The following is a 12,638-nucleotide window of genomic DNA, read 5'->3' as shown; positions in this document are numbered from 1 at the left end:
CTCCTGCATCAATCTGTAGGTTCACTGTAACACACTTAAATCTGCCTGTCTCTCCGGCTGCTGCAGCTTGTGTTACACTCACTATAAAATATTCATCCATGGAAAAGTCTCTTTGATTCCAGCCGGTCAGTCGGCTTCATGCTGCCAGGTTAGAGTCAGCCCTCAACATGTATCTCAAACTAGTGCGTCGGCAAGCTTCAAGTCAGACAGGCTAAACTTTTTTTCCTCCACATTTTGCTCCATCAGAGGAGAGAAACGCTTCCTCTGCCAGTGCCATCCCATTCATTCGAAACCAGGAGGATGTCCGCTCCTTCTGATGAAGGTGAGTTTATTTTTCACTAACTTTCTGAATGGACAACATTTTCTTTTTCATTTACTTTAGTTTGGAGCTCAATAATCCGAACTTTGAATGGGATTTGGTTTGAACTGAGCTCACCCCTGAAGCTGTAGAACCTGCTTTTCATTGACCTGAAATGACCGGCGTTAACAACATGACACAGTGATGGATCGGCTCTTTTATTAAACCCATTCAATAATGTTTTGAAGTAAGGATGCGCGCGCATGGCACAAACTAAAGCTTATTATTTTGGAAAAAAAATACACTGAGGATTAAAGACTCAAACAGAAAACAATGGAGGAAATTATAAGAGATTGGAAACATACAACTAATCGAACACTTAGCGACTGGTGCCTGATTAATCAAATGTAATAGGAATATTAACACGATCGAAATCGATCGATCATTGCATCAGAAGCCACAGGCTGCAGTTCTGATCACAGGGTGGGCACATTTTAAAGATTGAATGAGCCCGAATAAGGTAAATAAACTTGTACTTACATGATGAATCCAAGCAAAAAAAATACACTAAAAAAACACACCCCTGAATGGGACAACTGTGGGAGCGTAATACTGATATTTGTTTCCATTTTGCGCAAATTTGGGCGCACCGGCTCCACCGTCGCTCCGGCTCCCCCTCTCTCTCTGACGTCACCGATATTTCATTCAGATACTCTCAGCTTGTTTGCTAACTTAAATCCATTATTCCGATTCAAAAAAATAATTCAGACCTCTAGATTTGCCACCCAAAAAAAGGAATTTGTTTTTTGCCTCACTTGTTTCCTCCTACAACAAAACGTGGGGTCATGTTTGTCGCATCAAAAAGTTTGGGGAAACAGTCTCCAGGCTCTTGAAAACATTTCGTTTTAGAAGTATGTAGTTGAGACATCCTGTGCGTCTTACAAGTTGATACAGCTGTTTAGTAAGCACTGTGTTAGTTGATTTTTTTCAATGAACCAAAGAGGCAAAATCAAGTGTCTCTAGATTTGGGGCTTTTCTTTTAGGGTAAAGTATGCAGCACGTGGCAAAAAGGCGTTATAAGGAGATTTACGTGATTTTTTTTCGTTAGTTCAAAATATTTCTCAACGAAATCTTTACATTTTTTGGAGGAAGAACTTCAAAATAATCCAAAATCAATTCATTGAGTTTACTCTCCAGTTACAGAGAGAATCCTCAAGGGTGAGACTGATATCTTGGCTTAGACACATTGGCTTGAGTTTAAAATGTCCTCATGATGAAATAGTAGTAATCGACATTAGCAGTACATTTAAAATCCATCTCATGCTTACACTATCAGCTTGTGAGAAATAACTGGTAGCAGATGAGCTGCTTTTGTAAACCCTGTTTACACTCCCCCTGCAAGGATCTAAAAAAGTGAAGGATTGGTGGCTGGAATGCATGAAGTAAACGACAGAAAAATAACCCCCTCTCTGAAAAGGAAAAGAGTAAAAGGGGAGAGGAGAACTCAATGAACCCTTTGAACTGCATTGACAGCAACAGGGTAAAGGCAAATTTCCTCTGGGAGCCTATAGGGTGAGGAGTGGGGGTTGGGTGAGGTTAGCTGGGGTGAGAGAGTCCAAAGTCTGCTCAGAAAAGTTGGTATTCAAACCACTCAGGAATCTGTTTTAACCCGAGAGTTTCAAAATTCATGAAGATGCTTTTGGTTCAGATAAGTGACTGATAGAGAAAGAGATCAGGAAGAGTTCAGTTTGTAACATTGCTCCCATTCTGGAGAGGTACAAACTTTAACTTCAGGATGATGTATCGCTGGTAGATCCAGAAAATCAGGAATGATGAGAAAGGTTTTTCCTAAAGAAATATTTGAAGAGTTGAATTTGAGATCTTAATTATGAAGTCCTGTTGTTGTACTGTGAACTGCAACATCTCCAACAAACATCTCCTTCATTTTAAAAAGAGGAAACACGCTTTTAATTTTCTTTCTTTCATCATGTCCATCATACACATGTGAAGTCAGACTGATGGTGAAACCCCCATTACAGAGATGGAAACAAGTCCAACATTTGTGAATGAATAAACAGATAGATAACAGACATGATTAATGGAGGAAACCAAAGAAATGCTGCACACTATCAGAGGTCTGAATCAGGCCTAGCACAGCCACATTTCACAGAATTTGTTTGCACCATCTACAGAAGGGATATGCCTTCATTTGTATCAAAGAACACAACTTACAGGTTGATGAAAGCAAATACCTTACTTTAAACTTTTTAAAGTGTTAGCATAGCAATGCCATTAATAGCTGTATTTACCACAGCTAGAGCTGGAACATGGTTTGTTTAGACCTTTATTTTACCAGGTAAAAATGTTTGAGAACCAGTTCTCATTTACAAACATGACCTGACCAATTCTGGTAGTGGAAAACTAGATTTTTAAAAGAGGTCAATTCATAAAAATATTGGACCTCTAAATTTCAGAAGTTATCTTCTTTATGTTCTTCTTTTCAATATATATATATATATTATTATTTTTTAGTTTAAAAGTTAAAGACAGTTAAATAAAAAGAAAAATGAGCAAAGTCAGAGGTGATGCAGATCTTTTCTGGCTGTCAATGGCGTTGCCCAAAAAGTTTTATTTCATAAGGAAGGGCTCACTATGGTGTGCTCCAAATATAAATTCTGTGACTTCTAAAACAACTAAACGTGAGCAATTACCTTTTTTGGAATAGTTAAGGTTTTGCATACAAACATAAAAATAGTTTTGTCGATTTAAGAGATTGGTGTAACACTAAAGCTGGAAGGTCTGGAATACAAACTTATGCTGCAGCCGGAAGGCAAATCCAAAGTTTTCAAAGTAAGACTTGAAGCTGTTGTAGAGTGTAAAACAAAAAAATTGAGTAAATGTAATATCAGCTTAAGTTTAACTTTTAGTTTGTGTGAATATAGAACAAATAAGTCATGCCAATTTAATTAAATAGATCAGTTCATGGTTATGTTGCATTTTATATAAGCCTTCCATTTTATGGCTGTAAAATCTCAATACACAAAGTTTCTCTCTTTATTTCCTTTTTCTTTTTCAATGGCTGAGCTTTTTCACACAAGGTTGGAAAGTTAAAAAAAAAGTTTACAAATAATCAACAAAAGTGGAAAAACAACAACATTGGTGTAAACTAAGGAAATGTGAGTGGATAAACATGTGTTCTCAAATGGTGTGAAAACTGATTTTTCAGCAGAAAAAATGTGAATAACCAAAAAATGAATTGTAGCTGTTATTGGTTTAAAAAATAAAGAGAGGAATATATCCCTTCCAGAAAAGGCATCCTTATACATCCAGTTATAATAGTTTGAGTTCTTATACCTCATTTTACAGTGAGTTATTTTTTCTCAGCCATATCAAAGTGTTCACTTTGAGAACCCTCAGTTTATCTCTGCTGTGGTATTCCAGTCCCTTCCTTTGACTAACAGTCACACCCAAACCGTCCATATCTGACTCCTTCTTTGTCGTTGGCTTGCACTCATGTCAGTGAGCTGCTCTGCGGTGATTTCTCATGACGTGTCCTAATCAGAAAGGTCCTGTCAGGATATGAGTGAGTGGATAACATCTGACGCTGGTATCCAACCCTGTGACCCAAACAGTAATTCTGTAGCCACTGCGAGGCCTCCTCTGCAAGCATCTTCAAAAACAGGCCTGAGCGCGGGGGCTGGGACAGAGGGATGGATGGGGGGCAGGGGGAAAGCTTGTGAATTCCGGAGGGTGGGCTCTATAGCCCCAGTGGGTGGAGATGGGCTTGTTGTTTCATTCCTCCAACCTGTTTTTCCCCTTTTTCCTCGTACCCGGGAATAACCCCTCTGAGAAACGTCCCACCAGGGTAGATGTGAGATAAGAGGGAAGTTTCTCAATGAACGTAGTATTTTTCAGGCTTGTTGTTGATCCTCTGTGTGGCCTCAAGTAACCGCAGCTCATAGCTAGACCTGCTCTCCTCTGCTCTGCTCTGCTCTGCTCTGCTCTGCTCTACTCTACTCTACTCTACTCTACTCTGCAGTGTTTGTCAAATGCTGATGGACACAGTGTGGATGAATATTCAAGAATAACTTTAGTAGGGTTTGGACTACAACATACTTCACAATCTTTCCACAGTTTATTTATATATCTATTTATTTATCAATTCTTTCTTTCTTTCTTTCTTTCTTTTTTTCTAAACGAATTTGTATCCTTCAGGGGAAAAGATGATACTCATTTTTTTGTCAGTAAAATACATTTTTGTCTACATTTAAACAATACCAAACCTACCCAGTCATAACTAATCATGAACAACGCTGTAAGAATCAAAATGATATAATAATAATTAAACATTTTATTTATAAAGCACCTTTTTAAAATTCTGAAGGACACTTTAGACAGTCATGTTTTAAGAGGAGCATCAAAAGAAGCCACACATTAAAACTAAAGTTGACTGCAGCCCTGAAGAGTTGTTTTTTGATTGGTAATTTGAACCTTGACGGGTCACTGCAGTCTCTGATGTGTTCAAGGAGTTCATGAGATATTTTATTTATAGGAAAATAAAAGTTATATAGAGGTTTGTGTTTATGAACCTTTCATTATTTTTTAAGTAACAATCAGACTGACATAAGTTAGGAATGGAAACATAAAAGTAATGATGAAAGTTTAATGTTTTATGAAACTTTTTGTACGTTTTTCTTAACTTTAACAAGCTATAAGAAAGTTACAGGAATCAGACCAATCAGGTTACGTGAGGGACAGTTAAAGTAATACTGAGAATAAACAATAGTTTTTATATTTTTTGAAACTTTTCTCAAGTTTTTAAGAGTATGCAACATTAACAAACTGACAGAAGTTATTAAAAGAAGTAAAATTTTGTGTCAAAAAAGTGTTTATATTTATGAAACAGATGTATCTTTTGAACAGAAGTAAAATAAGAAGTTAAAGGAATCTAACTTGCATAGTTTATGATGATATGAAAGTTATGCTGTACGTCAAGACATTTTTAACTTTGTGATAGCATAGGCACTGATGTATCAGTGGTGAACAGGAAGAAAACAGTAAGAATAAAACACGGTTTTATATTTTCAAAACTTAACCCAGGATTTTTTTCATTTCATTAATGAGAGTTTTGTCAAGTTCAAACTGATAGTTAAAGAACAAGAGGACTAATTTATGAGAAACAATTTGTAATAATCAAGTTTTTAATTTTATGTTAACTTACGTCTTTTCAAACTAAAAGCATGAACAAACTAAAAATAATCAAATTTACATTTGTTATGTAAAGGACGATAAAAGTTATATCAAAGCAGGTTTTTTATGTGCAAAGTTAAAAATGTAAAAAACATTAACAAAGAAAAAAATGGACTCAAGATTAGGAAAAGAAGAGTTTTTTTAAAAAAGGTTTATAATTTTGTAAAACTTTCACTACATTTTGCATATGATGATCATGTTGTCAACCAAACAAGATGAGAAGTTTCACTATTATTATTTTTTTCTTATTGCTCACATTGATGTCCTGATGTTATCAATACTTACTTAAAGTAAACCATTTCATTCTCTGAAGAAAAATGTCCATATACTTTATCTTTATCCATTTGTAATGCAGGGCAGAAACAAGCACTAACACTTTAACTGCTATTTTCTTTCTTAGCGTTCATGCTCTGCTTTTCAACATTTAAACTCTAATTTAAAGCATTTTTTGACATCTTGTATAAAATGTCTGTTACCCTCTTGATTATCTCCTGACAACTGCAGATCATTGATTGAGCACATCAGTTTCCAGGTTTGTTTTTCTGGGTTTTTCACTCACATTCCTAAGCTGTGAGTTCAGCTCTCCTCTGGTGCCCAGTATATGATGCTGGGAGGTAACTGGTCGTATGTTAGGAACATGAGCTCCAAAACAACATGTGCATGCATGGAGAGAATGGAGAACAACATTACTTTAAAAAAAAACTTGATAAGATACTTTTGTCTGAGGTTAATGGAAAAGGGAAGTTATGGTTGGACATTGTTTCTGTCACAAAGGTATAGTTTTCTTCATCTGAGTAATCAGGGTTTTTATCTGGGATTCTTTTACCATTAAGAGCTAAGAGTAGTATTTAATGTTTTCTTTGCATCTCAAGGTTACTTTAGCTTTTCTTTGAAAATCAATCATTATTTTATTTTGTTTCAAAACACATCAGAGAATACACTCAGAGGTCTTTTGACAATATTTTTTTGTGGCATGTTTTCAGAGGAAATTAGAGAAAACAAAGTTATTTAATTGCCCGTTCAAGTTTACCTGAGGAAATACTTTTTTCTACTATTTTCTTTAGCTGAATTTTGATTGTTTCATTGAGGCCATGTTGACTGGATATGAATTTAAGTAACTATCTAACATGCAAGCTATATGATTATTTTTTTCATGTTCTGTAAAGCATAACTTACTTTTCTATTTCAAAGAGATCTGATTTGTTTAAATTGGTTAATACACTTGTAAATCAACCAACATAAGGCTGTTCTTTGCTGTACTTTAAAAAAAAACTTTTGTTACAGTTTTTGTCTTATTGTTTTCCGTTTTTGTTCTATGTTTTGTTTTCCTGCTGCTATGACAACACCAATCCCCCCCAAAGGAATCATTAAAATTTAATTGAATCCCATCTAATCTAATCTCAGAGTATAATAGCTTCATGTGGCCACACCAACCCCTTATGATGCAGTTTTATCTCTCCAACAACACACAATATGCAGACTATTCGAGACTATTATTTCCCATTCTTACAGCAGAGCTTGTTTCAAACTATACTGTAAAAGTATGAAGGGTGCTGGTGGAAGTTGCGAGTCCGATTCCCCCTTGTTCCCTGCACTCACAGGGCAGAAATTAGTAGCAAGAAAGCATGTAATTGACAAAGTCACGTGTTCTCACTACGGGAACGGGCACAGCCAGCTCGCGAGCGAATGAGAGCGAAGGAGAGAGAGAGAGAGAGAGAGAGAGAGCGAGAGAGGCAGTGAGAGATAGAGAGGGAGGGAGAGGGAGAGAGTAGTACAGAGGTGGTGTGAGTGAGGAAGGGATCGAAGGGAAGAAAGAGAGACATGACAAAAATATCAAAAGGCAGAAAGCACGCCGTACCATGCGAGCTCAATTTGTGACCGATGGGATCGAGGATGTCGGATTAATGGTGACGACCGCAGCCCGTTTTCGCAGAGGAAGCTTCTCTATTGCAACTTGGGCGCAGAGGGTCCGCGGGGAAACATGGCCGAAGGTTATTCTGCAATTATTTTCCTATTTTCTGCTTAGTTTTTCCCTCTCGTGCCGAGTAGAGAGGTGCGGGGCGGAAGGGCGGCAAGGTGCAACGTGATTATTCTTCCAAAAACCTCTAAATGAGAAAACCGACTTGAACCGCCCCTTGCGAGCAACACATCTAAAGCATGCGTTAAGATCTAAGCATTGTTAGCGCGTATACTATGCTGTTCTTCTGCCCACAAGTAAAGCTCGAGGAACCATGTGTACACCTGCCTTTAGGATCCTGTAGCCTCCAACTCCACACACTATAGTAGCAGCAGGCTGCAGATGCATGAGAAAAATCCTCCACAAGTTCCACTACTGAGCATGCCTGTGCACGATACAGAGTCGTGCATCTGTCAGGGGGGAACAAACAACTTTTTTTTCTTTACAAAGGTTTGATGCATGAACCTGAACACCACGCGTAAAAGTGTGCGTCTGGAAATAGTTGTAGTAGTGTAGGAAATTTCTACCGGCCGTGAACTTCACATAGCCAGTGTTTAACAGTGAAGGGGATTCCCCCACGCTTCTTCAAGAAGTTTATATGCAACATCGCACATTTAACTTATATAAACCTGTGTGCGCAAGGGGGGGCAGCAGAGACTCCCACATTTCAAATGTTTAACTTGCTCTGTTCCTCCCTACACCCATGACTTGTTTCAGGAGGGCCGGTTAAAGGTGGCGGAGAGGACCCCGCCAAGTCCACCGAGCAGGAGGACCGGACTCGACCTCCCCAGGTCCTGACGGGATCAGGGTTCTGCAAGTGGTTCAACGTCCGGATGGGCTTTGGATTTATCTCAATGACCGGCAGTGAAGGGAGCCCCGTCGACCCCCCTCTGGATGTTTTCGTCCACCAAGTAAGTTCACCTCGAGAGAGAGAAAAAAATTAACACAAACCCGCGAAGAATTCCACATCTGTCTCGGCCCCATCCTGGTTTTTGGTTCGTCAAAAACACGGCGGATGATTGATTAGTTTAATTTCCCCTTTTCCTTCTTCTACTTCACTGTCACCTCAGCTCCCATCGTGATACCCGCAGGCCCCCTTTAGTTCTCCTCCGCATTGTACCATCCGGATGTTTTGCATTGGCCAACATGTTAGTGTGTAATCACACGTTGTCCACGGGCTTGACAAAAACACGTTTAAGTTTCCTCTTTAAGCCACATGCGTCCAGCTCTGTCTCCCCCTTCCTCCTCCCTCTCCTTTGCTTCCCTCTGCACTGTAAAAGGAAAGGGAGAAATGTCGTGTGGCTGTGACACGGTTAGTTTCACACTTGGCTCTAATGGACAGCAGAGCTCGCTTCATATGCAGCCAGCCAACATGTCGGAGAGCATGTTGGCTCTCAAACCTAAACCGGGAGGCAGAGTTCTAAGCTCCCCATGCTGTTGTTTCTTGTTCCAAAAACGTCCTGTTAAACTGGATCAAAACATCCTTTTATGCACGTCTCCATGTACTCTTTGATTTATTGCACATGGAGTTCATTTCTAAGGCCTTGTTTTTCGACTTGCTCTGCAGCAAACAAAGAGTAGCCTACCACAGTCCTCCCTTCCTTTCAAACGTTTAATCTCCCCTTTTTTTTACAGTCCTATTAAGTGTCTTGAAAACAGTCTGGGAGGATGAGGAGAGGCATTTTCACTAGTTTTCATTTGACACCCTCTCCTGGAGGTGTCTTTATTGTGGACTCACGGGATGTTGTGCTGAACTGGTGGGAAGGAGGGGGGGAGCACATTAGAGGTCAGATGTCAGCAGTGATGTAGTGGCGAATAAGAAAAGATGGCTGCTCTGATCATTATCCTTCAAACAAGGATTGATTTAAAAAAGGAATTTAAGAAGTTAAGCTTTCAGATAGATTTACTCCTCATACAGACAGGTATTGGTGAAGTTTGAGGTATGACTTTTTCAAGGTTATTTCACAGTTGTTTGATTTTTATGTATTGGTTAAGAATTAAAATTAGATTTTTTTGCCTCCTCCATTTGTTATGCATTGGCATTCACAAAGCTATGAACATATGTAGTGTTGGAATAAGGTGTAAGCTAAACATTTCTTTCTGATTTTAGCTAATTTCCTTGCTCAGATTAAATTTCATCAAATTGATTTCAGTTTGTATGAAAGCAGAATTGTTAAATGTGAGATTGGGATTGTTTTTACACTTATGTTGAAACAAATTAAGATAAACTGAGTAGTGTAAAATCATTCTAGTTGCATTGTGAGCTCTGTGATTAAAAAGGTGTTTATGGGAAAGCAACAACTTACACCTTTCTCAATATGTGCTATCATACCTCAATTAAAACATTTCCCCTTTTCTTCCTTGCTTTTATTCTGTGTGTGTGGAAATACATTTTCTTAAATGCTCTGAATATTTAAATCTGTCAGCTCAGGAAAGTGCATTTTGCAGCAATGCGTTATCAGTCAGTTTGATCAATATTTTCATATAGTGTCTCCATCCCTTGAAACGTGTGCATCTATATCCAGCAGACAGACAGTGTAATTCTGCTAATATCCCTGCTGAACAGAGATGTTACAGAGGTGGATATTTCCAGCAAGAGGCAAGGACGGCTTAGTTTGGGAAAAAGGCTAAAAAGCAAATAAATGGTCTCCTGTGTTAGCAGTTTGTAATAGCACAGGAAATGCTGCAGCAGTAATGGTGTCTGAGGGAATGTTTTTCAAACGCAGGATGCAATTTTAGAGGCTTGTTTTTATGATAAAGGTGTAAGAAGGGAAATATTTGCAATCTGTGCTCTGGGGTCTTAATTTTTTTTTTTTAATTGTGCCTAGCTTGTATGGATTGAATTACATGTTTTGAAATTTGCAAATTGTTCCAAAAATGCCTAAAATGTTATACAATACATTATCTTTTCATGAGTGGATTTCCCCCCATTGGTTTGAACTGTCACTTGGTACAAAGCGTGGAAAAAATGCATTTACAGGCACATTGCCATATTGTATGCAAAACACCCGCTCCCCTGCATCTATCTATACACTCTTATTAAAGCAGTCACTCATATTCTCTGACTGTTCCTCCCTGTTGTGTTTCTCTGCTGTCATTTTGCAGCCATTTTGACATTTAGACACTATTTTAAGGTGCTTTAATTGGCATGTCCGATTAAAATCCTGCAGATTATCCTACATGTTACTGCTGTTGCAAATTTAAATTTGAGCAATAGAAGATTGGGGAATATTTAGATCATTGCAAACCTGCTGGCAGAAAGGGTTTTATTTTGTATGCTGTTATAGTGGCGATTTTTCAATAGGCACAACGGTCAATTAATATTTTTGGTAAGGTTGGCTGTCAGTTATTTTTAGAGGAAAAAACGTGGAAATACTCCTGCACACTTCTCATCCTATGTTTTCCAGAGAGATATAAGAGCGATGAGGAGTGGAAAAGGGAGCATGAGGACAGGAGAGAAAAAAAAGGGGGGAGAAGAAGAGGAGGAGTTTTCCTAGGAGAGGGAAAGAGGAGGGATGTGGGAAAAAATAAGTGTTGGTGAGAGTTGGGTTGGTGGTGGTGGTAGTGGAGGGTGGAGGTGAAGAGTGTTGCGGTGGGGGTGGGGGGGAGTTGCCAGCGGTAGCAGAGGAGGAAAACATAAGCGCGAGGTTTGAAAAAGAGGAGCGAGTAGAGGAGCAGGAGGTAAGAGAGGGAGGGTGAGAGTGTGTATGAGTCAGCGAGAGGGTCTCTTCCTGGGAGGCCTCTTCATCAGGGCTCCTATCTGATCACTTCCTTTTTGAAGGTGTGTGTTGGAGAGAGAGAGAGAGGGGGAAAGAAAAGGAGAGAGGGAGTAATTAAGCTTCTTCACCCGCTGTACCTCTCTGCTTAGTGATTCCATGCACAAAGCCATTTCATTATCTCTGTTTGTTAACCTCTTCTCTACCTGCACTGAGTGTTTTTTCTCTCTGTTATAAGTATGTGCGTGTGTGTGTGTGTGTGTGAGAGAGAGAGAGAGAGAGAGAGTTCCTGCTGGGACACGGGGGGTGCTCTCTCCTCGGGCATTCTTTTAAAAAGAGGAATTTCTTTAAAGACAAAAAGGCAGGAGGGTTGGGTGGGGTGAGGGGGTGTGTGGTGGGGGACTGCTTGCCCTTTGTCGGTAATCAGTTTGAAATGTTGAACAGTTTGCTTCTGCTGCTGCTGCTGCTATTCTCCTGAGTGTGTGTTCAATTTATGGAGCCCCTGTGAGAGAGAGTGTGTGTGTGTGGTTCGTACTTTCCTCTCCTATCCACCAGGTTGTTGATGTCTACATGTGAACCGTTGTAAGATGTTTTACATTTTTTGTGTGTGTGTGTGTGCGTGTGCAAGAGTGTGTGTGTGTTTTGTGTAGCGAGGTTAAAGTGGGCCCCTAGTGAGATTAACCTCTGGTCCGTGTCACCGTTTGGCATGCAGGCCCCACCCATCTCTGCCTTCAGATAGCCAGTATCAGGCTTTGTCTCTCCTGCAGCCACACTACCCCCCCACCTCCGCCCCCCCCACCCCTCCAACACACCCCCCGCTCCTCCTCCACCAACCCACCCTTCTCTTCTGCACATCAAAAAACGCTAAAGAAGAAGAAAGGCTAGTCATGTGACTTCCTTTTGAGGAGCTGGCCACATAGAGCGGAGATGATTGGTAATTGGAAAGGTGGCGGAGTAGAAAGCAGAGCAGGACTCCAAACAAGTCGTAGTTCACCTGGAACACAAAGAGAGCGTCCGCACTGTGCTGGATGTATTTGCACCTCTGACATTTATTTAATTCAATTTAGTGTAAAAAAAGACTGAAACTTTCCACAATAAAACATTAAAGAGAGCTTAGGACAACTCATTTAGTCAGTGTTTCTTTGAAAGCCTTTTTTCTGCTCTTAAAAAAAGTTTGACTTCTTTGCTGGCGGAAATAAATCAATTACTTAAAACTTTGACGTGTCTGCGCTACAAAATCTCAAATCTTACAGTGTATAAATCTCTTATGATGTTAACCTAACAGATCTAATTTCAAATCAAATTTCATGATGTTGTAAGCCAAAATTGAAGACTTCATTGAGTGTAATGAGTATATTTGTTAATAAGTTTCTTTAAAGAAGATCTTGCGTACAAGTAAATCTTTGCTTGCTGAATG

The 12,638-nt window shown here is 39.3% G+C and overlaps 1 protein-coding gene across 3 annotated transcripts in view; it reads left to right on the top strand.

Moving 5' to 3' along the window:
• The first annotated feature begins 289 nt into the window (after nucleotides 1-289).
• lin28b (lin-28 homolog B (C. elegans)) overlaps nucleotides 290-12,638 on the top strand; it is an 18,864-nt gene continuing 6,515 nt past the window's right edge. Inside the window, exons 1-2 of one of the 3 annotated variants that reach the window (XM_034699824.1) lie at nucleotides 290-322; nucleotides 8,223-8,416. In XM_034699824.1, the coding sequence (XP_034555715.1) occupies nucleotides 301-322; nucleotides 8,223-8,416 (216 nt within the window). In that variant the 5' untranslated portion in view covers nucleotides 290-300. Of the gene's footprint in view, nucleotides 323-6,292; nucleotides 6,323-7,304; nucleotides 7,540-8,222; nucleotides 8,417-12,638 lie in introns of those variants that run through there. The other 2 variants (XM_034699823.1, XM_034699825.1) reach the window with 2 other exon arrangements.

This window comes from Notolabrus celidotus, chromosome 13 (assembly GCF_009762535.1).
Source record: "Notolabrus celidotus isolate fNotCel1 chromosome 13, fNotCel1.pri, whole genome shotgun sequence".
In the NCBI taxonomy this organism is placed as follows: domain Eukaryota; kingdom Metazoa; phylum Chordata; class Actinopteri; order Labriformes; family Labridae; genus Notolabrus; species Notolabrus celidotus.
This window is presented reverse-complemented; position numbering and strand designations above follow the sequence as displayed.